This window comes from Anopheles moucheti, chromosome 3 (assembly GCF_943734755.1).
Source record: "Anopheles moucheti chromosome 3, idAnoMoucSN_F20_07, whole genome shotgun sequence".
NCBI lineage: Eukaryota > Metazoa > Arthropoda > Insecta > Diptera > Culicidae > Anopheles > Anopheles moucheti.
In genome coordinates, this window is record NC_069141.1 from 39,884,339 (window position 1) to 39,909,686 (window position 25,348).

At 37.6% G+C, this 25,348-nt stretch overlaps 1 protein-coding gene across 3 annotated transcripts; it reads right to left on the minus strand.

Moving 5' to 3' along the window:
- Positions 1-772: 772 nt before the first annotated feature.
- LOC128301266 (stathmin-1-A) lies at positions 773-25,313 on the minus strand. Of its 3 annotated transcripts, none has more exons than XM_053037655.1 (6): positions 25,177-25,313; positions 23,189-23,390; positions 5,652-6,007; positions 5,367-5,516; positions 4,047-4,202; positions 773-3,429 (listed from the first exon to the last, which is right to left on the minus strand). In XM_053037655.1, the coding sequence occupies exons 2-6, from the start codon at positions 23,223-23,225 to the stop codon at positions 3,352-3,354; spliced, it is 777 nt and encodes a 258-aa protein (XP_052893615.1). In that variant the 5' UTR covers positions 23,226-23,390; positions 25,177-25,313; the 3' UTR covers positions 773-3,351. The 3 variants fall into 3 exon arrangements, with proteins under 3 accessions (XP_052893615.1, XP_052893614.1, XP_052893616.1); XM_053037654.1 differs by lacking the exons at positions 23,189-23,390; positions 25,177-25,313 and adding exons at positions 11,492-11,575; positions 17,393-17,505; XM_053037656.1 differs by lacking the exons at positions 4,047-4,202; positions 23,189-23,390; positions 25,177-25,313 and adding exons at positions 11,492-11,575; positions 17,393-17,505.
- Between the last annotated feature and the right edge of the window lie 35 nt (positions 25,314-25,348).

The following is a 25,348-nucleotide window of genomic DNA, read 5'->3' on the forward strand; positions in this document are numbered from 1 at the left end:
TCTTAATAGTGATTCTAGCTAACACTTCCGCCAATACGTTTTCATGCTTGCTTGCATATATCTGCTAGCGTTGTGTTGTGTTGTATGCTTCTCTTAGCTTTGTGCTTGTCCGCTTGCATAAAAATCGCATTGCATTGTGTTATCAGCAGTTTACCTGTTCTCATATCTGTTCTATTGAATTTCGGGGTGTTACATCTCAAGCCGCCGTAATTTTACGGAACGCTTTTACGGAAGATGTAATTTTCCAATCTGATGCACACTTATTTCTTAGTTTCCATCCATCGGCAAAACATTCTTTCGCAAATAAATTGTGAAAGTTTGTGTTCGACTTCAAATCATAAAACTGTCCATCGTCCACAATACATTAAAGCAATGCTTGGGAAAAGAATTACCTAGCCATTGGTTGTTCAGCCGATGGGACATGCAAACATGTCTCAAGAACAACGGCAGATTCTTGCAAACTTTTCATCATAAATGTAATGAGAGCTATTGCAGTGAAGCACGGCGAATGGAGATGGCGAGATTGGCCAGAAAAAAAACAAAATGATACACGAACCTAATTAATTGTTGTGCAAAATTGGCATTCGCATTGGCAACAGAAAATGAGAGCTTTATCAGGGGGGTTTCTTCACATCAAACGCAAGAAATATCGTTTTCGTTTTGCAAAAATGCACGAAAAGCCCCTACACGCACAGTATAAGTTAATTTCAATATGTAAGTGTATAATCGCTCGAACAATCAGATTTATTCGGGTTGTTGTATTTTGTTTGTTTGTTTGTTTTTTTTTTTATTTCAAACTTTCGTTTTGCTCTTTTCTGATAAGCAGCAGCCGTTATTGATGCTAGCGTGAAGGATAAATTTCGATCGAACAACGCCTTGATCATACGGTCTTGTATCACACACACACATTCACATTCTCCATCACTTCTATACGCTGATTATGGTACTACACAAAAGGCGATTCTCAATCGAACGTTGGTTCCGTTCCGTATCGTGTTTATCAGCGCTAACCCAGCGGCAACGGCGAGCAACAGGAGCGTAAACGTTACGTAAACGTAAAAAAGTAAGAACATTTACAAAAAGCAGCAGCCTTTTTCTCGAAGACTAGGTAAAAAGAGATCGCCACACAAAGCGTTCAAAACCAAAATCTAGTTTTGGGTGTGAACCTGTGTGAACTAATCCTTCTTTTCCTATAACTTCAGTGTTTTCATTTCTTTTAGCAAAGCACTTATCAGCGTTACGATGCTCATTAACTTGCACACGCACCGTTTCCCATTCCTTACATGTTAATATCCTTAACCCTTCCCACAAGCGACAAGCCTACCATTTTAGCTCCACTTCATTCCTGTTTTTCCTATTTTATACCACTTGCTCTCACAAAAGCGTAAAGAAACTTGTAAATATATGTATTTTTATATATGGGGGTACTTATATCTTTTTAATAAACTAGCATTTCCTTCTCTTCCCTCTTTGCTTTCCTTCTTGTAACGCATGTTTGAATTCGAAAGAGAGTACAAAGGATAATCAAACCTCAGATAGTCGTCGTGTCCTATGTCGCGTGGGTTTGTGACCTGCACGCACGTTAGAGCGATGTTTCCACTGCTTTCCACTGCATCCGTGTTACTTCTTTTTTGATAGAATAAATGTATAAATAGCGGCACAGAGGCGATATATGTATAATGCGTTTTTTGCTTGCTGTTGCGTTGTATCCCGTGTTTCATAATATTTTCTACGTTTGTCTTGCGTAGCAGTTCGCTGCTGCTGTGTTCACCTGTGTTTTGGTTGCGATTTTTTGCAATTAGATATTTTCCTTTATTCTACGCCGCAATGCACCATTTATGATACGCACTGTTATGTGTGCTTGTTATTTTCTTTATGCTTCCATTATTCACGATCATTATTTTAGCTGGTGCCTGGCCTGTTACAGCGAAATTCCTTACACTTTTCAACTCATGCCATTCCACAGATTCACTGCTGGATGTCAGGGCGTTATCGATGCAAACACCACATTCGTTCAATTCCTTTTGGCTCTGTTATTGATAAGTTCAGAGCGTATTAGATACTGCTTTTGAGCATCCCAACCATCTTTTTCCATTCCTTATCTACCGGTTTCGAGCTTCCAATCGCCACACTGTCTTATGTTTTGCGCTTTATAAGTGTTGAAGCTGCCCACAGTGCAGCTAAAACATTGCCCTATACATGTTTATCTGTTATTTGCATACATACTTTTTTCCTATAGCAGTTTCTTTATGTAGTGAGAAAAGAAATTGGGAGAGGGTAAATATTTTGTTTCATTTTATGTTGTGTATTTATTTTGCTTCATTGTTTTTATCTCTATTTCTAGTTCCTGTTAGTATGTTATTAATCATCTTTTCACTGTTATTCTGTATGTTACTTGCGCTTCTCATTGTGACAACTTTTGTGACATGGGCAGATAAACTGAGATGATGATACCGGTTCATTATTTCTTCTCTTCTGCTTTCAAACACAGTTTCACATTTAACTTCGAGCCTTTTAGAAAGGACTTGCCACAGCAGGGCAGTACGCGATAAATCTCTAGTTAGTCTTCTCATCGTTTGTGCCGGCTTGTTGAGCTTCATCATACTTTATTTTCATCGTTTTACTCATCGCATTTTTCATTTATTTTTACTAGAACCGTTTGCTTTCATGAGCGCTTCTGATTGAGATGTTTGTTACTGTGAGGGGCTCATGCCTTGCTCTCGAATCTATCTTCAGATGACAATGATAATATGCGCAGTTTCATACGCGAAAAAGCTACACATTTTTTAAATAATCAAACAATATTATGGTCGTCTTGGATTCTTAACACAGCTTCATGAGCTCCACTCGTTGTAGATCTTCTAGTTGATGTTCGTAATCTAACTATCTAACTGGTTCAATGCGCAATGCAATGTTTTCATTAGCAGCTTTATGTGTTCTTCTTGTTTATGCTGTGTTAGATAATGTTATTGATCGTGATCGGTTGGTTCTCGATTGACTAATTTTTGTTTACATTTCAAAACAGGTCATTGGCATTTTCAAACGGTTGCCAGCCCTTCATCGCAAGGGGATATTCGCATTAGTATTTGTTTTTAAATTAAGAATTGTAAATTAAACACGCTTCTTTCTACCAGCAGACTTCATAAAACATTCGTATTGGTTCATTAATTAAAACATAACTGGAATAAAAATATAGAATATTTTTGCGACCTTTGTTTTGCATGTGCTTGCGCGATACTTAAATTATGCAATCTTTACTTCTTTGTTAGTATTAGCGTATATTGTGTACGGGTGTGGGTGTGTGTTTTTTTGCTATTATTTCAAATTAATCCAAGCCGCGGTCGTCTACACCTAACCAGACGAAGCCGTAACATCTGTCTTCTGAGCCAGAGCCGCCTTATTTTGACGAACCAATTCAGCACGTCGTTCCTGGAAAGAAATCAAACACAAATGACAATCACAAATTAGCTTGATTGCATCGCTATTGCAGAATATTAAAAGACGTTTGCAAACACGTAAAACTTTGCAAATACTCGCGTAATTTCCGAGAACAATGCCGGTTACGAAACGACAAAACGAAATCATATTATAAAAGGATTGATTATAATCAATCAGTAAATCAGCTATAGCAAACAAAGTGTTCAATAATTATTTATTTTCAAATAATACAAAAACCGATCGATATCATTGCTCGCATATCGCACTGAAAATAAGCATAGATCGATTTGTATTCATTTCAGATGAAACAAACAATTCTAAATTTGGCATAAGAAAAGTTCTCAACATACATTATTTTAAAAGGACGCTTAATTTAATGTACATGTTATAGATTGCTTTCATTGTGCTTTGATGATTGTGCTACGGACATGGAGAGAATACAGTTAACATAATAACATAATGATCAGCAAATCGAGAATCAACTCAAATAGGTATAGATTCAATTTACAAAAGCATAGAAATCAAACTAAAAATAAATGAATTTGTCTAAAATCATATCAAATAATTTACGTTGAAAGCATTTGAAAGTAAAACTCAACGAAACCTACGTGCTTGCGAATGTTTTCCAATTTCTTCTGGAGTTCCTTTTCACGATTTTGCTCGGCGGTGGACAGCTTGTTTTCGATGACACGCGTCTTTTCGGTGGTCTTTTGTGCTTCGGTCTGGTAGCAGGCTGCACGGACTTCATTCAACTTATCGGTGTTCTGTATGTGTGTGCCAGTTGTTAATGTGTGTTATTTATGTGATGGTGATGGTGATGATACAGAACAGAAATGATGAACGAAATGAAAAATGATTGTATTAATCAGACATGTATCGGATCGTATCGAATGATTCAGGCCGAGGAAAGACAATATAAGGTTGAAACAAAATGCCATTGAAAGAATCGTTTAATTATAGCGAAAGAAAACCACACAACAATTGATTATTGCCCGAAAACCGACCGGAAATCGCGCCGAAGGGTGATGTTTGCAAAAGGACAAATTTAACAGGCATGTTAAGCAAGAACGTGATCCACCACAGACCGTGTCGGTATATTAGGGGAGAACATTTTTCCGGAAACGATGCGGTTACCAATGCGTGATGACGAGGTCCGTGTCCAAATATGTTGGGCAAATAAACCAAAAGATATTGAAACAAGCGACAGACAACAATTTTCATCCATAATCCAGTCAGTCAACAAAAATGATACATCCATAACAAAACGGGCAGAAAGGACACAGTGAGGGTAAACAGATAAACAATCAAATTGAGTTTCCATTGTCAAACAACAGCAAATCGCAAGAAGTTTAATGAAAACAATCCAACAGTTAGAAAATCCCAATAAACCATATGAAATACCGAAAAAGCACGTTCAATATTTAACCGAAGGAAGAATATCAATACATCACATTTCGATGACCATTGGCAGAGCGATTGATATTTTAATCAGAGATTGGAATGATGAACAGAGATGTTAAATGAGGTGTTGTTGTTACAGTTTTTGTTTAGTGTTTGAATTCATCGGGTGCAAGACAAGTCAATAATACGGATGATAGGATCCACAAAAGAATTTGAAACCGACCGATGCATTATTCATTCAACGTTTTTAAGTTTGGTGTAACGCATGGTGGTGCATGGCGGAAGAGTAAGTGTTACATGGACACAAAGAAAAAACCAAAAGAAAAACAAATAGAGACAAATGTAAGAAAACAAAAATTAACATACAGATTCATACATAACGCAGGACGACATACAACCAAGTACATGTAAAATGCATTAAAAGAAGTACACTGAAATGTGATAGACCAACCATTGTGTTGACCTAACGCTAATACTCATTTTAAAACACAAACATGATTGATGCCGGATTGAGTCACAATACGTACGTGTTCCTTTAGTCGATCCAGAATTTTCTTGATGTTATCGTCGCGAAGCGTGGCAGCATTTCGCAGTTTATCTTCGAGATGTTTTTGCAGCTCCTCGACCTTTTGCTGCTCCAAACTCTGTCTCGTCTTCTCAATATCGGCTGCGTGTGTCTGAAATAATACAAATAGCGGATGTTATATTTAAACGAAACAAGATAATCAATGGTTCAACAAATTTTAATGCGTCTGAAACAATCTTAAGGCACAATCATTATTGCCAATTACTTTCTAGAACCGCATATGTACCTTTAGTTTTTCCTTTATTTCTGAAATTTGTTGTTCCCGCTTTTCCTCATACTGTTCCATCTTGGTGTGCAGCACCTCCTTGGCATGTGTTTTAAATTCTTTGTCCAGCTCATCTTTCTTGCGAGAAGCCTCCTCGATTTTGGCCATTTTTGCCGACCAGTCAGCCATCTTCTTTGCCTCCAAAGATAGTCTGCGTTCTTCCGCAGCCTTTAGCTTTTCTTCGATCTCCTCGGCGGACACATTCTTGCCCTGAGTTGGTGGTAACTTCGGCAATGCCACGTTAACTGCCGGCTCTGCCAGGATTACTTCATAGCACAGGCCGCCTTTCGACTTTTCCTGGCAACGGATCTCAGTGGCTGAAAGAAAATATCAAACAAAGAGTAGAAAGGTTAGACAGAAACCCTTCAAATTGATGTTGCTTGTAGTCGAGTGTGTTAATCGACTAACAAAACTGTTAATCGACTAACAAATGGTTCGAATCCATTCAATCTAAAGCAATCTTAAACAATGTTCGCAAAAAGCAACTGAAAGTAATGAATATTGTGAGAAAATAGCCAAAATCCACAGCAATTTCTTTAGTTGGAACTTCACACCTAAATACGAATATTGAAAGTATATGCAATGCCATGTTTCTCAGCAAAACATCAACTAATATATGCATACACAGCACAACTTAACACAGCACACGATCGATAATTCTTCATCAAGACGTGCTACACATTATTTATCTGAACGCAGCATCCTTTTTCGAGTATCTTTGTCAGCAGTCCGTGCACAAACAAAAACCGTTTTGCAATTTACATTTTAATTTCTTCCTTGTTTTTATGCCGTGGGATCAAATTACAGACATTTGCCTCGTCAGGGATTACTCTGTTGAACGGGTTGAACGATTCCTTTTGCAATTTGAAGAAATATTACCAATATATATATTACCAATATATATATATATATATAGCTCATAAAACCATCCTGGGCCAAAATAAAATGTTTTACATTCGGGCTTGGACAGAATTTTCTGCAGCAAATATCGTAAAAAAACAAGCCAAATACCGACTACCGTAAAAAAATGAAAAGGAAGCACGCTAAAGGATTGAGATTGAGCATACTGCGAGTCCCAGGCAAGCGTACCGATGATACACTTGTTTGCCAATGCTCAAAACATTATTTTGTATGTTTGCTCCTGCGTGTGAAATATAACTTCAGCAGGCCGATTGACATAATTGAACCATTGAATTCCCCCAAAAGATTTCACATTCTTTTTTATGCACCTAAAGAAGCCCAATCGAGTGAATAATCAATGCTTATGTTTTTCTGCTGACATTTGACACCAGCACTGTATATCAGAAGGGGTACATTCTACCAGGCCAATTTTATTTTTTTAAACAAGACATAAATTTGTTTGACATCGATCATTATCTTTCTGAAATCAGCATTCACAGTAGATATTACTAGGGTTGAGAGTAAAAGACATAAAAGTGATTTAACATTTGTATATTAGAAAAACTACCTAATACAGCAATACCATTTTTTTCCTACGAATGAACGTTGTATAAAAGGAATATTTTTTCCAGTAAAAAAAAACAGTTTGATGTTACCTACACATACTGCCAAAGCTACAGCTATGGACGATGGGACGAAACATTATTGATTTTTCAAAGTAGGATGTCCTGGTAGAGTGTTGTAATACATTTATCTCTTTTTTTTCGTGTTGTCAGTCTGGCTCACATGGCTTTTCGACGACGTATGATATTATCAAGGGAAACAGGAAAATCCCGAACCGAACGACTGCAATGAAAGGTATGAAGTTGCTATGGTCTCAGCATCTTAACGTGTCTGCTTGAAAGAAATTGCTTTTTGGGGTATTTAATGGAAGAATGGTCCAAGAGGTGCGACAGATGCGACACACACCCATCTTGCGGATGTATAGATTACATTATGGGCGCTTACAGTAAGAATCCCAACGCCTCGCCGTTTACAATCGTATACAAGAGATACTAAAGGGAATTTATTTCTGTTTTTGCTCATATTTGATGTTTCATGCATAAATGCGTAAATAATGTTAAATATACAATTTAATACATACAACAACAGTTCAAATCCGCTCAAGAATGATCGAACTAAAAAAAACGAATTCTTTCATTCCTAATTCTCGAAACAAAGCATTTTTTTTTGTTTCGTAAGAACGGCCTGGCCCCGTATCGACTTTATTTACCACGTAGCCGGATAGTCAGTCCTTGCTACGGAGGATTGATCCGGATGGGATTTTGGTCCGGGCCGTTCGTGTGAAGACCGGCTCCGCTATCATCATGCCACCGGGCTGTCCCACGAAACAAAGCATTAGTGTCACATAATTATCACTGAATCCTGTATCACAGGAACCTCAATTCAATGATGATAGTTGATAAGGACATGTGCCTATTACGGTGCAATGTAATTGCATTGGTCGGGAACTTATTTCATTTATTCGTCCGGGAGCGATTTACAACCATCAATCATTGACATATAATTCTGTATCCATCAAATGAAAATTCCATTACTGAATTTAATGAAACCTTTTGTTTTTTTCATTACAACACCTATATTTTCAGCAGGAAGAGATGAAAAACAAAATTCTGGATTGATTCCGATTTGAAACCTCCATAAAGTCCTGATTTAACAATAACCAGCAGTGGATAGCATTGTTTACTACTCGACACAACTCGGAAAATTTTCAAAGCGTTAGAAATAATTAACTTCAGCTTAACGACTGCTATTTTCCAGACAGTCAACACGCAAACTCCAGTCACTAGCTCCCTAGCCTCAATTCACCATTCGTACAATCTGTAATGCTTTGAATCTCAACACAGCATTGCTCTGGACAATCAAAGGCGCGTTCGTTGTTGAGCAATTAAATCCTGAAAGAAAGCTCTCCTAGCATTCAACGGCCCATGGCAGCATCTGCTTTTTTCAGTCGTTTTCTTTCTGGACCTGCCACTCCTAGAAGGTTCATCCCACCCAAACACATGAAAACGCTAGAAAAGTCCCTCCATCCGTTCGGCTAGTCGTCTGTGCAGGATGCAGGAAACTGGTGCGAAATGAAGATTCACCAACACAAAAGCACCCGTGTTGATGTAATTTGTTTCTCGCTCTACCACCACTCGCTCGCTTTGCTACAAATGCAACAATTTCAAAATGGGCCAGAAAATAGCAATACCCTTCATTAAATAATCAAATCTTCAAACGCCCCCAGCGGTTTTACAGGCCAAAGAAGAAGCACAATAAAAAAGGGAAAATAAGAAGATGACTATCTTTTCATCCGTTTCAAGCCCATAATGACCTATTTTTGTCGAAAGGACAGACGATACCTTTCCTCGTGATGTATCTGTTTTAAAGCACTTTCTCTGCCATTTTTGCAGTGAAGCATAGAAAAATAATTCGACTAGAACAAAACCAAAGGAAGCTTAAAACAATCGCTAGACTTTCGCATTAGCCATATGGTTCGCTACGTACAGCATCACGGATCGATAGTCAAATGGTCTATTTTGGAAAGGGATATGATAAATTTGTAAAAAATTACAAAACAGTATAGCGTGTACATTACAGGCACTTTTAACAATTTTATGTATTTTATGTTTTAAGTAGTATCTTTTACATTATTTATAAAACCACCTACCTCAACTAATTTGAGCTATCTTACTAATCTATAAGACCTATCAGATTCGACGTGGCTAACTATAATTGATACGACCTCAGTGTACTGCGTTCAAAGGTGAGAACGGTTTTCATCCTTGAATACTTTCGGTCGCATTATGTTCTGAAAAATATAGCTACCGACCTGACAAACCGTGTTCGAAATGCGCATAATGAAATGAACAACTGTCGTGGTAGCGTAATGGTATCCTGCAGCAAATATTAATTATAGCGGAAGTTTACCTTCGATAATTATTATACCAACATTTGGCGAAGTGAACAATAAGAAAACTATATTACACACAATAGAACTTATCAAGAAAACAATATTATTATATATTATTATATTATTCCATTATCTAATACTAAGTGAACTACATAATGGCTACGCTGGCCGAATGCGACCCTGGATGGTCTGAAGTGCGGCCCGCGACTCTAGTACTAACATTTAGAACAAATTTAGTTTGTTAAATTAAAAGGCAAACTTTAAACTAACAAATTTTAAAAACTAACTTGAGAGCAATATCGGTTGCCCGCAAAAACGCAGTAAGGAGCCCATACGTACTAATAAGCCCCCGGCAAACGTAGATTCAACCAATGTGGCCCGTGGGCTTAAAGTTTTGAAACCTTTGTATTAGACAAATAGGATTTTAACATTAAAGTTAAATATTGATTCAACCAAAAGAATCAATTTTATTTTACTGAATCTCACATTATACGGTATTCATATCTACACATTTTATTGTTCGTGAATTGATATTTGATATGAATCACAACTTCCTGTAATTAACTCACTTGTGAAATGAATGATGAGGTATATTATTGATATTATTATAAAAAGATAAATAATAAGTCCAATTGTTTCTAGAATTGGTTATCCTCAGTTCGTTGATCTAAAATAAGGAAAATGTCAACAACCCGAACCTTTACCATTCTTATGCGTAATGATATTCTGGGCATCAATCTTCAAGAAGAAAAGCTAAAAACATAAATCTATACACAAACACAAAATGGTACTTTTTGAATCGCTCCCTCGTGATATAAATCAACGACTGTCCTCACCGCAAGAGTTGGATTATTAATTAGCACAGATATTAAAATCACTTAATGAAGATTAAAAATTTTACCGTGGTCGTTACATTGCACCTCTTGCGACATGTGCGGATTATGATGGGTCGTTTGACTCCACGTAATGTTTAATGATGAAAATAAAGCACCGATTCGTCAAAATCCCTTATGAATAAATTCATAAAATTGGTTAGCATGATGATGCAGGATCTGTTTAACATTCCACATTACATTGACGCTGTTGTGACCCGTCGTCAAAACAAAGACGCATATTATTACTAACACAAAAAACCATACAATTTTAAAGTTGATATAACAATTAACCATCAAAAGATACATATTGCAGAAATATAAAAATCAATCGATAAAAAACTAAGCACATTCACCCAATGGTTCCAAAAGCGATGGGTGAGAAATAAGTGCCTCGATCGATTTCCTTCAGATAAACACAACCGACAACGATACGCATAGACTGTACCTGTAAAGCAAAAACTAATAATAAGCTTGCGTGACCAGACATATTGGCTAGACACTATTGGATGTTCTATTCTCGGGCGTTTGTTAACGATGGTGGCGACAATTCCAGAAATACTATAAGCAACACTGAAATATGGCGTCAATTTATGTAGATAAAACTTCGGCATCATTTTTCAAACAATATAGACTTTAACAATATACCAGGTGGTGATGGATTTTCATAGCATGATACAAAACATACACTAATTAGGAAATAAAAAAGCAATACTGAGAATGCTGGATAACTTCTCATAAAGCAATAGCATGACAATTCAACAAACAATCTATTGCAATAAAAAGCTATTTTAAAGGTGCATACATTTCTAGTTTATTTGATAGTTGCACATATAAGAAATATTTTTCTATAAAGCGATAATCTCCCATTTATAGAGAATATGTTAACTGAAAAATATATCCCGTTTTTTCACATTACTTAATTATTTGGAAACGATTGTATAGCTAGCGACACTATGCGAATCTTATTGTATTATAACTATCATTTTCTTTTGTGAAAAGTTTAATTAATAATGCAAAATGCGTATAATTCGGAAGCACTTGATAGTACACAACAATTGTGTTATACTTACTTATAAATTTCACTTTTTTGGACGCCTTTGGCTGTTTCGTTCGTGTTTTAGTTGGTTTTTTTGTTGGAGCAGAACGTCGATTGACTACAGGTGAGGTGATGATTTTGACAAAATCCAGCAGTCGAAATAATTTACACGGAAAGTGTCAGTACAGAGTAATACTCGTTTAAAATTCATACCGTTTTATAAAAATACTGTGAAAACTTGTTTGTCGTACAGAGCAAAATGATTTTTTTTTTGTTTTGATAATTTTGAATGACAAAGATTTAATATTACGCTTTATATGGATGAAATAAAAATAATTCTTATCATATTTTGTAACAGTCTATTATTAAAGTCACGTATTAAAGTCGTATTATAAAGTACGTCACGTCTTAATTCACCGTAAGTTGAATATCCTGATTTTATCAACAAATTACCATTATAGCATACTCCACCGGGAGAAATAAATGAATAACTTTGTTATCCACCTCAATTTCACATAACTTTCCGTGCGTTCAACACATTTACAGAAAACCATCTTCAATCTCAGAGTGACTACAGCACACTCTCGTAAACACCTACAAACTAACCGCTAATGACAAACATGGAATTGTCCTGCAGGGAAACGTTAAGAGTACTCCGTTTGGTATGAAGCATTCAGCAAGCTAATTCGATTTGACCATCATTTCCCCTTTGTGACAATTCCCGGGAATAGTTCGTTCATTAATTCCATTTTCCCTTCAGTGCTATCAGCAACCAGTGAGACTATAGCTGCAGCTCGGTATACGGCTAATAGAGACCATGGCATACCGTACGGTCGCTCGGAAAGGTAGCACGTCTGGCTCCCAGTGAACCAATGAAAAATTTAGTGTCGAAAACACCCTACCTCACAGCGATTCCACAAAGCTGTTGACGGAAATTCGGCACCATCGTTCCACCATGTACCACTGCCGAGATCGATAAATGATTCGGGCAGAATAGCGCACAGGATTTAAGGAATCATCGGAACCGCAAAGGAGAATCACCAATTGTGATTATTCAACTTTATATTAATTATTGTGAATGCAATGTTTCATACTTTGCGCAATTGTTATTGTACTATTATTTAAGTAATACCTAGTAACAACAACTATCATATTTCGTTCTTTCCAGGCTTCATTGGACTTCCGAGCCTCTGCTTCTCCATTTTATTATTTGTAACATTTTATTCTGTAAAATTATGCCCATCAACTACGTTTGAAAAGCAGCCATCGCTGAGTGCTATGAACAAGTTGTTCATTAAACACATGGTTGCATGCTAAACATACTGCATTATGACAGTATTTAATATCATTGAAATTTTCATCCTCATTGCATCGAGAATTGCTCGTCGCGAATAAATGTCGTAAATTTAATTCTGATGGTTCTATCGTCCGTGATTTAATTATTCATGAAACAAATATATGTATTCGCGATAGATATTCATTTGTATACATTTTTACCAATAAACTTGACCAAACTGAACTCGATTCAAAATCATCTGCAGTGCTCAAATGTTGATCCATTTCTAAATCTGCTGGACAAGTACCAAACTTTTTGTCCAATACGACGTTTTTGGTTGCATACCAGCATAATTAGATGGTCAAATCACACCAATTGTACAATTCAATTTCCAGCACATGCTTTTCTTTGTATAAAGCAAAAATATATTGTCATGGGAGCTTAACGCCATCCATTCAAAGTGCTTATTTTAATTATGGACCAAAAAGGCGTGATTTATACCGCTTTTTGCTCAGTTTTCATGTCATAAAACCATATACTCAAAATAGAATTCGTTGTTAGGATATCATAAAACAGACTGAAAAAATCATCAATCAACAAAAGAGTACGTTTATACCAGTGAACACATCGATAAATGAACAAACAGACGATAGTTTCTGCAAAAAGCTACGTAAGCGTATTGCATCATTGTCATTATATGATACTATAAGTATACTTATTATACTGCAAATCTTTCTAAAATGTTTACAACAATTTAGTAAATCATAAACCAAAAAGATTGGATGGTTTAAATTGTTCTCCTCATTCTAGTTTTATAGTATATACGAGCCGACGGCTAAAATTTGAGATTGCCTTGGATAATCGACAGCTTTGCAGAAGAATTGAATTGTAGCTGTATATAATTTTCCCTATGAAATTTTCCCCCTTTGCTGAAATATTTACTGGTAAAAGTTATGTTAGATATCCATGTTAAATAAATTAATAGTCAGTTCTCGCTACAGAGGTTTGGTCTAATGAGATTATTCCTCGTTCCTGTCGTGTGAAGACTGGCGCCGCTTCCAATACAACACCGGTTTGCACCGATTATGTAATAATTCAGCTCACACAAACCATTTAAAGGAGACACTTCATGGGATGTAATGGCATGGAGAAATTGAAGATGTAAAAATTACATCGTTAAGTAAAAATTGTAGCATATTTAGTAAAAGAAATTAGTATTCCTTAAACTAAGTAATCCTTTTACCATAATTTGAATTAAGAAAGAGTAGAGAATACATAGACAAAATCTAGCAAGGTCGCCCGCGGTTATTTATTTATTTAAGTTAGAAATTTCACACAATTGGAAAATATACTTTCAAAACAAAAATTAGAAAAACAAAGCGACCCCGTGGCGTCAGTTCCATACGTGCTTCACGTGTGATGAGTCACACACAATCAAATAGCACCATGCATTGCTGTATGTCCTCTTGATCGGCGCCCGAGTATTTTCTCCTAAACTCCCACTTCCCACTTTACTACCCCCAATAGCCCTGCCAGCACTAATCATGCCTTTCAAGTGTGATAGTCGAATAGCCCCTGCCAGCAGGGAAAGGTTAGTTGCCTCGAACTGCAACCCCAACAACACCAGTTGTGGCTCCAATTCTGCGTCAGTAAGTTGATTTTCCCTCATGGGCCTGTGTTTACTAATTCCACCCTATAGGGCATGTGGAGCCACAGTGGAGACACAAGCATGCATAGGTAAAAACTGAAACTTTTTCGCCTATGAGCTCATTCAGATCCCTAACTGTAACTCGAGGGGGAAAAGATAGGATCCAGAAAAAACTGCAGTGCCTAGAAATTGCATTCCAGTTAGGGGCAAATGTTCGAGGCCACCGAAAGTAAGCGAAAGACGGGGCACGGTGGAATTAAAGCATGGGAGCGGTAATAATGTTCGTGCAGCATGAAATTCATCCCGCATACTTGCGTATTATGTATTTGTTACTCCTTTTGTAGCCACATAAACTACACGGTACTTCGTCGTAGGTTGCACTGCAGAGCTAGAGCTTGTGGACAAAAGAAACACAATGGAAACATGGAAACGCATCGTGTAGTGGAGCCATCAAGGATTGCAAGAGTTCTTATTAAAACATATAACCGCCTACTGACTCATGGGAAAAGACCGGTATACAGTATTACCAATACTACTGCACTGGAAAATGCTACTACACATTCAAACGGGCACCAAGTTCCGTGATGCACATATCAAAACTTCAGACCGAGTGGTCCTTTTCGCGGTGCTGCAGACATACAACTGCTCTTATCGCGTCTCTTGATGATCACAATTTTCATTACCAGTACGATGTGTGTTAATCGTGTTTTTAGTACCGCATAAACATGAGCCGCACAAACATACAACATCAAATGAAATTTGCAGGTACTAAGGCCTGACTTCCATTTAGACTGACAGTTGAATTATGCGAATAAAAAAAAACTAAAACAGCTCAAGCGAAACTGACACAAAAAAAACACACACCAACCGTTCTACTTGCTTCGGCATGCTATAGCGGTAGCGTAAATACGTTTGGGCAATTTTTGCTCGTATTTGGCAACATGCCATCCGTTTCGTGGATCCAACGAATTTGAAAACAAGATAATTTTGGAAGGATCGATTTTTGCGAGCTTCACGGAGAAGAAGATAGAGCAATCGAATAGCTGAACTTTGGTCTATGTCCCTGTCGAACAGAGGTAGGAAATGACTCACGAAATTAGTATTTCGGAAGCACTGCACTCGTGGCAACATTATACAATTTTACAGCACAGATCCTATCTCTGCGATCAATAAGCATCTTTGTTTTAATTTCAACATCAGATTATGTTCTATAGTTTTTTTTAATAACTTTCATACATAATCAAAATTTGCTTAAATCAACTAAACGGCTGAGAAATTACTTCACATCATTATGCGCAACATACAGCAACGTGTTTCATTTATGAACATTCATGATCAGTTCAATGAAAATTGCAATTACCCCCTTCTAAATAGACAGCGTCTTTTCTCAAAAGCCATTAAATAACAATTGAGAAGAACAGCTTGTTTTATGAGAAAAAGTCTGCAACATCGTTAACAGAGCAGTGCGAATCTAGAAGGGAAAAAGCAGCAGTATTAGCACAAGAGTGGCTTCTTTGCCTATCAGCTGATGTACGTGGCCGGCATCACTGAGTACCTTCGACGATTTTACAGATCCTACCAAAAAAGAGCGAACTTTGAAGGTGACTTTCGACAACACTTGATGTTAAATAGTGAATGAGTTAGTGTATTTGAACATCTTACTCATCACAATTTTTAATTTCTTTGCAGTTATCTAACTTTTTATGGAATTATTTGGCCGTACATTAAATCATACATTTATATAACAAATATATTTTTATTATGAAAAAAGCTTCTTACTTGAAAGCTGAAGAGAGATCATTTTTTGTTAAGCTTATTACTTTGCATTTTATTCTCTTCATCCGATAGGCAAATGGCATTAGGAAGTAAACAAATTATTCAACATAAATGAGAGACCTTTTATGAATCCTCATACGTATGGTAACAAAATCCAAAAATTGTTATTTAGAACCTAAAAATACCAACCAATACCCAAGTACAACGTTGTCGTAAAAATTATGTTCAGCGAATTTATCATTTCCACGAGACGAAACAAAAAAGCGGATGCCGGCTTCAGGACACCAAACTGGAAAAATCGAAGCTGATGGCATTAAAAGAGAAACTGAGACGACGCAGTCGAAGACGATAAAACGGCTTCGAAGCAAACCGACCGACCGTCGTCTGTGCTCTCTTGGATGAGTCATCCACAGGCTCGTCCAGTAGACTTCCAAGGGCCTACAAAGGCAAGAGCCCCCTAAACCAACCGAAAACGACTAGCGTTTCTTATTTATTTTGTGCACATAAAGTTATATAATCCTACCGTCGACGCGTGTTCCTGACCGTTCCTTCGTGTTTCAGCGTCGTGAAAATCGAAACTACGTGTGCCTTACAAAACAAAAAAAAACAATTCGCATGTTTCCTTTTCTCTTATCCACCAAACCTCCTCCTTGCCTAATACACCTGCTCCAGACACGGTCGAAATTGCGAACAAATGCGTGGCTTTTGGAGCAAAACTTTGTTTCGCAGACAAGAAATTATATTACTTATTCATGGTCACTAGTGACCACTTGGCCAACAAAGTTTTAGGAAGTTTCTGTCCTTGGTAGCAGCAATAGTTGTTGTTTTCTTTTCTTCAAATTTGCTTAATTAATACAGAACCCAAATAATATTGTATTTTTCGGAAGTTTTATCCACAATTTTGTTGAAAGGATTATTACATGTAAGTTAGCGATAAGTCTTAGTCATTCGTCGTTTGTCAACTAATACAAAAGTGTCAAATCAAAAAAATATGGCCTGTTACTGTAAAACTCCACGACGATCAAACAACTCTTCACAAGTATTTTTAAACGGAAAAAGGATATGCAGACGTGAAATGAAGTAGGCATGATGCAAAGCTTATTTTCATCATTCATCGTTGGCCCCTCCCACAGGCATACTTCGCCGCAAAAATCGACTGCAGCATCCCCTTAACCGCGTAATCCATTTCACATCCAACCATTTTCCACCAATTGGTTTGATAAGATATCTCTTACCTGCCGGCAACACCGGAGCTCGACACGTATGGCAGAAGCACTGCATCACGGAGTCTCGCACTAATCCAATCAACATTTTGCCGACTATGAAATTTAGCTTACGACTGTAGAAAGAATATCGAACACGTACACTAGGGCAGGTTTACACTTTTGATATATATTTTTTCTGGTTTTAAGCCAGTATTCTATAGAGTACTCTATGTTGGTACTATAAAATTATTGCACTGTGAATACAACACTCTTTTCCGTTAGAAAAATAAACATGAAAGAATCATTTGATTTTCTCGCTTGAGATGAATTCTATCTCGGAGAATTCCCAAAATAAAATCGAATATTATGTTTAGTATGTCACTATTATCTTTTAATAGCATGGATAATGGATATCGACACTTATCCCACAAGTATCTACTTATCGACACGGACTAGTTATATTAATATAACTAGATATTAAAGTTCAATTATAACTACACTTTGCATAGATATACGTCTCTACCCTTTTTTGGTATCTAGTTTCGGAGCGCTCACTTATTCGCACAGATTGCAACTGCAAGTATGCTTTAAAATTTCCACTGCGCCTATTGAGTAGCTTATATGTTGACTATCCTTAAGAAATCTCTCAACTCAAGAAACACTGTCGAGAACTGAACCGATAATCAAACGTCAATTGGTAGTTCCTCAGTGCTGGTGAATCCTGCCCTCAATGTCTCTATGGGTTTGCAGTCACCGGCACCTGTATGTCTGTGTTCCGGTTGTAAAATGAGCTTTTCCTTCAACACCGGTGCCTGACTCATTTATAACACATACACATAGAACCGTGCCGAACCCCGAAAGAAAAGCGAAAGGATAATCAAGATTCGTTTTGAGCCGATCAACTGCCAGCTTGGAAAGCTGTCAGTGCCGTGAACAGTATACGCATGCACTAACAAACACTCTTCCTCACCGCCATAGCGCCACGTACACCTCATCCAAATTACGAGCCATAGCAGTCCAGGGCGGGGCCTTTCTCGAAGAAGCTTGTTTGCTGTAACTGTCATTCTATTGCTAAAAACGTAAAATATAATTCGGTTCGCTGCAACAAAGTGTCTGTTGGTGTTAGAGACTGATTGAAGTTATTCGCTGGATGCATTTCTTTTTCAAAGGTGTAATAATTAATATGCTAGGCAACTATGAACAATTAAATGGAGAATAACCCATATTTGTCAAATTGTACAAAAAATTTGGTTGAGTTCAAATGCGAAGAATCACTTGCATAGGTCTATTTTTCTTCTATTTTGTAAAATATTTTTACTCATGTGTATGACTTATCCAACAGTAGTCCATCACATGTAGCAGAACAACCGATCCACAATTACAATTTTATCTTTCCTCATATGCCGAGAATATGTGTATCGAAATCACTTGCTCTACTGTTATCTCTATTATATTTCGTTCTATAATTTTCCAGCTTTTAGCTTTATTTTTCCCACACGCACACCACCAAAATCCGTACCGTACGGGAAAACACCACACAGTGTAGAAAACACTTTTGCACTTTCAATACAACCACCACACGGGTCGACGTCTAAAGCAGGACTGTGTTATGCGACCACGATACGGCGATGGAATCTTAAAGTAGTGCGAATGATCCGCATCGGAAAACTGACAGCATTTTCCTTCCCGCACTCCCCTGTACTATTCATTCTTGCTTGGAAATGAAACGGAACCGGCTGTCTCGAATGTTGCTGTCACTGTCTAGCGGACAGCATGCTTCCCCCCCAAAAGTGCACCACGATTTACCTTTATGCCAAGCGAGAAGTTTTCTTTTGTACACACGAACACGAAGGACATCTGTGCGAAGGAAAATCGATCGATATCCTCCGTCCAGTGTGAATCTTTTACCAACACAGCCATACACGCCATAGACTGTACATCCGTACACACAGCATTTCTAGCGATTGTTTTCTGCGCAGGACGAGCTTTTATTCATCGGTGTTTGCGTTTACAGGAAATGCTGTCGTCCCCATGGCCCACACATACAACTATTTACGCACGCGACTCTTATATGTTAAGGGTAAATGCTCGTAAACAACCTGGAAAGCCTCGACAAGCAGCAGCCGGTTTTACTTGTTTTTTTAAATCTTGCTCTAGTCGACCGGATACTTAGTTGCAGCGGCGATTATGATGAAGGATCCTTTCATTTTATCCGCTGGCGAGGTATGACATTTTCTTCAGATGCGGATATGATCGACGCAGCTTACTAATGCGAGAATCATTTTTACTTGCCAAGCCCCTATCGATCCCAAACATTGTGTAAGCATTGAAAAGGGCTTCTGCAACGAAGAAGAAGACTTTAATCGGCACAATAACCTCAAGAGGTCTAAGCTATCCATTTCTGGCTTTGACTTGAATAACCCGTAGTGGGATAGTCAGTCCTGCTTACCAATACAGACCAATCCCCCGGATGGGATTTGGAACAGGTCCCGTGTTGCGTGAAGACCAGCGCGGCTTCCAATACATCACAAAACCGCCCGGACGGAAAAGTGCTTAGGTGTAATAATAGTTAGAGAACATATTTGTCCTTTGTTTTGCATCAAGTGAAAAATGTTTATACCATTTCCTTGAAAACATTTAACGCGAATAATAAACATTAGTAATACGTATGGAAAGCTATAAAATATTGCAACTTACGAAGTGCATCAATCAATTCAAGAAAAAAAAAAACTTCAAACGTTGGTGCCAGTCGGCCACTCACAACTTCCCTTGGAGTGAGCTGACGCCAAGTCGGACGGACATTACACTATATTATTAGAACACTCCTTTCCTACCCATGCAATGCTACCGTTATCCCACACTGAGGAATTGACTACAATGCGTTGTCGTTTATGTTCCCTCGTCCTCCATTTCATACTTAGGACAACGTCCAGCTATGCACTGAGGAAAGTGCATTTATGTAAAAGCAACAAACTCCTTTAGGAATTAACACACTATCAACTGGTAACATCATCCGCCTAACACATGTGACGTAGTGAGCGTATGAAGAATGATGCGTAATAAAATTTTCAATCTCAAGTTAGACAATATTGTCTCAGAGCAGTTAAAATGGAATAATGAAATCAATGGTATAACATGGATCAAACAGTTAAACCTTTTTAGCTTTTTTGCAAATTCATGGAGCGATGAGAATGTAATGTTATATTTAGAATTCTTCATTCTATTTTTGATTTAGTTACTTTAATGTATCTCTATTATTCGGTATTGAAGAATGCTTAGGTCTAAAAGGTTTAAATAATGTGTAATTGTTCAATGTGTGTAATAAATATTTTTTTTCAGTCACTGATACTATTTGCCTGACTCATGCCATAGTATACAATATTTTAACTGAGATTAGAAATTAGATTTAATCTCGGAATTCAGAGAATTTTTTGTCTGAAGTGAAAGAATTGAATTTTTTGGCTAATCCCAGCACAAATTTAGCATATTTTTGCGAGTGACTATTAGGTGCAAGAAGAGCCAATTTTATTGAATATGAATCAACTTTTGCATTAAGGATTCATAAAAACATTCTTCTTCTTTATTGGTCCTACATCCTCAAAAGTTCTAGGTCTGCCATTTCTGGCTTACGAGGTATTGGTCCGGATGAGATTTTGGACCGGTTTGTTCGCGTGCAGACCGGCGTCGCTACCATCATCCCACCGGGCCGCCCCTAAAAACATTACAGATCATTGTTTTATTTTTTGAAGGATTTCATAGAAAGTTCAAAGGACTCCTCCAATGGATCGAAACCGTTAAACAGTTTAAATATTACGTTAATAAATCATTAAATAACGGATCGGATTGGCGGATCGCAGAGTTTTGTCGCAATTTTTAGATGATTCTAATTGTTGCCTATGTAAGTGTGTGTAAGAAAAACACAAAAAAATATATATAACAAGACACAAATCATGCCCACATTACAACAGTTATGACGTTAATTTCAAATAAAATATTTCAGATATAAATCGAAGCAACTCCAAAATATCCAATTCGAGCGGACGCACCCATTGTTCTGTTTTTGTTTATGTAAATATGTCTACTCAACGATATCACCCTCATTGGCGAAGCTTGTGATCCCATTTCATGATCATACCATTTTATTACTCACAACAAGCTATAATTTGTTTTCTTCTATGACCGGACTGCTGTTTATGAGTGATTTGAGTTCCAAGTGACATTCTATGCTCGTTATACGAGGAAGGAGAAAATTCTCATAAAACTTATTGCAAGATCTTTATTTCTTATGTTTTTGGGATTTACTGATCAAACTGCTGGATACAGTTGTAAATAATATCGATGTCTATCTACATAAAACAAGCACACAACTCTGCACCTGGGTAAAATATTTAAGTATTAAGGTATAATTGATTTAAAAGATTAACATTAGAGAAATTATAGTGTAGAAATTAATTTGTAACCCGGTTGAAACCTCAGCCGGCAAAAGCTCAGCTGTAAGCAAAACAATATTTAAACATTGTTGCCATTTAGTAAATAAATAGAATAATATCTATGATGATAACCTCTGAGCTATTTAATAACTCCCAGAAGAGATTTGCACACGATTACCAGTATCATCAAGATAAAAACGATCATGTCTGCTGTGTACATGTGTTTACTAGTGATGTACACTCCCGAGCGTTACAACTGTTCCGGGGAAGGTTCCGGAGAGAGCTCTTAAGTAGAGGCTCCGAACTAGTTTTGTTTAACGAACCCTCTTTACTGTTTACTGTGTGTTGAATTAGGCGTGATGTAAAAATTATTAGTCAACTTTCGATCACAGATTAATTATATAACTTTAACGGATCTACTAACAGGCATTTAAAAGATTCTTAGTTTGAATATGTAATTTTAAAAAAGATACAGCAAAAAAAGCGTAATCAGTTCCGGAGACATTAGTTCAGAATCATCACTAACGCGCAGAAAAGCTGTACTTTTTTTTTTTTTGAATATTAAAATACGCCTGTTTGCAGTAATGTGCATAAGTGTTATAATGATTTAATTTCTCAACTCTCGATCTTTGCCTTACACTTTAGCGTACACGTAGGAGATCCAGTCAAAATTGAACAACTTTAAATGTTTGCATAATCAACAAAATTTTACGGTCTTCGTCCTACACTAAACAAGTCACTAAATTGAAAAGCATCGGACCCACTCTCCAGTAAGGTATGATCAACATTCGCAAACTATACAAATGTACTGATCGATAATTGCGGCCATGAATTCATTAAACGGTTAAAAAGGCCAACTCTGTCAAAACGATACGTGCGGCTACCAAACACGAAATTGGACCGTAAGTCGAATGTTTGCTTGTTTCCCTGCAACACTCCTACTCAATCTACTTTCTAATATTACCGAAGGAAAAGGAAGAAATTGAAAAAAAATCAACTTTCGTTCAGAAATCAATCAAACACTAATACATTATTTCACATCTTGACCGTTTATACAAAGCAAGCATCTGCCAGGCGACTCTTTGTTTTCGTTACAACTGCTTAACCTTCGAAGCTAAGACAGCCAATAAAAATATAATGTTTCTTTACATCTTAAGCGATGCGGAAGAAGTAGAACAGTAACGAAACACTGCTTCTTTGTTTTGGCGCTCGACTCCTTCGCTGTATCGACCCGTCGAAGAACGGTTAAATTCATGAGTTTAACAACAACGACTTTGCACAAAGCGATGGGTTTACGATAATTAATGTGAATAAATATTGCTTTCCGCGTGCTAAAATCAATACTACAATTATGACAAAGTTAGCGACCGCGGAGTGCATTTGTTTGCGTACTTACCTTCAGCACTGGATTGGGTTGCTTGTTCTACCGACATAATGGAGATGTATGTGGGTGGATAATGAAACGATGCTAGACTGCAGAGCGTGAAATATTGTACAGCTTTACGCGTCTGATTGTCGTCTACCGTCTGAGATACTCGATCCTTGGCGCTATAGAGAAATGGTCCTTGGACGGTCTGTAAAAGACTCTATTTTTCAACCTAAAAAAAAAAAATAACCGTAACTATGTGAAATGTGATTGGAAAAGTGCATTGCAGAAATTCGTCAAAATAGAAGTCTTTATTCCGTTTCGTGAATCAGATAATAATGATCAAGAATATATGCCACTTCCTCCATAGGCCTTACATATTGCAGCCTTCAACCAAGCGTACATGATAGAAATATACAGCCGGAAGAGGAAAGTATTAAGCCCAAATATGGAACGCTTTATGGGAACTGGTTGTAGTTTCTGATTGGATGTGAGCTTTCCTGAGGGCGCGAGCGTTTCTTTTTCACAACTGAAGATGAATTGCTCCCCGAAACGGAGCACAACTCGTATCGACACTGGGTGTATATTACGGTCGCTAACAGAAGAAAGGCTGCAACGGCAGTATGCGTGGGCTTCCCGAGCATGAACCGGTCCTACTCCCCGGAAGACTAATAAGGGAAGAAAGACAACAAGATCCGATCCGATGTCGATCTTCTATCCGACATCGTAACGACGAAGTACCCTTTTCTCGACAACATCCACTACACAGCTATGAAGGTAATAACAGTAACTTGAGCGATACGGCGGAAGATGAGGGAGCAGCAATAGAGGAGCACCCGATCGGAACCTAATACGTTTCTTTATTGATCCAGTATGTTCACCAAGCGCAGGGGTGGTTGGCCCTTCATGGGTGCTCAAGAGATACTACAGATGACATTGCGCCATTGCGTGACTCACTGACGATGCACATCCATCCAACCAGACGAGTAGCAGACGCGCTTAAACAAAACGCATATTTTTTCACTCCAGTTCAATGCTTCTTCATTATATTGAAGTGCAAGCCGATCAAACATGGGCGACGCGACATGACTTTTTTTTCCTTGCTAATTTCCTTTAATGTGCAAAACCAGAATTTCCAGCCTGGGTGTAAAAGAAAGTGCAAGTTGTTTAGCAGGGCAATTAAACGAAGGTATGGGATCGCTGCTTTGCTTGAGTAATAGACAGTAATAATATTAGTCGCAATAGTATCACTGGTTTAGATGTCAAGGAGCTCTAATTGATTGCATTATATATGGACTAATCGGATGGTCGATGGCACCGAGAGTGAAATTTCATTAATCACTTTCTCTCGTCAATAAGGAAAAGGATCAATGCAATCACAACTCAAAATGTTCTATTTGATGTTTTCCTTATTCAATGTGCCTTTTGTGTATGTAAACTATACAAAAAAGCACATTGATATTAGTTAGACAATGTTTTTGTAGCAGTTGTAAATTGATATGGCTATATATAAAAAATTGGAAAGAAAGTTCTTTTCTAAAATCACTGTGATCACTTATAGTATCCAGATTATCCAGATAGAACTGAATCTAAACCAACAACGTTGTGAAAATAGACAACATTCAGAACACAGCTGGCTAAACTTCACTGAAAATAATGCACTTCTTTGTACGCCGTCCATGTCCCCTCGAGGAAGCGAGGAATGAAACGCGTATCGAACGCATCTGCTTGCTGTGTGCGACCGAAACAAAGCACCCCGTTACTGTTCTGCCCAATAGCGGAAGAGTAAGCGAAATAAAACACGCGGACTCCGCGCTGGGGAACATCCAGAACAACCAAAATCCTGTAACAACGGACATCTCCTAAACCTACGACGTCATTTTTGTTTTCTCTCACACAAACAAACTACGCCATAATCGAAGGGAAACGAAGAACACACCAACGGTGTACGTACTTCCATGAAACCAGCGTATTGCATGGATCGCGATTTTGTTGCGAATAAAATGTTGCTTACTTACCTTATATTACGTTCAATATTCACGATATATCAATCACCCAGAAACGACTGTTTTATTTTCACAAAACAATAATCACTTCGTTTTTTGGACGTTCGCAGGACACACAAGAACAACGGGTACACACGCGCGCTCGGAGTGCAATTTCAAATTGAATGAAGACTGCCAGATTTTG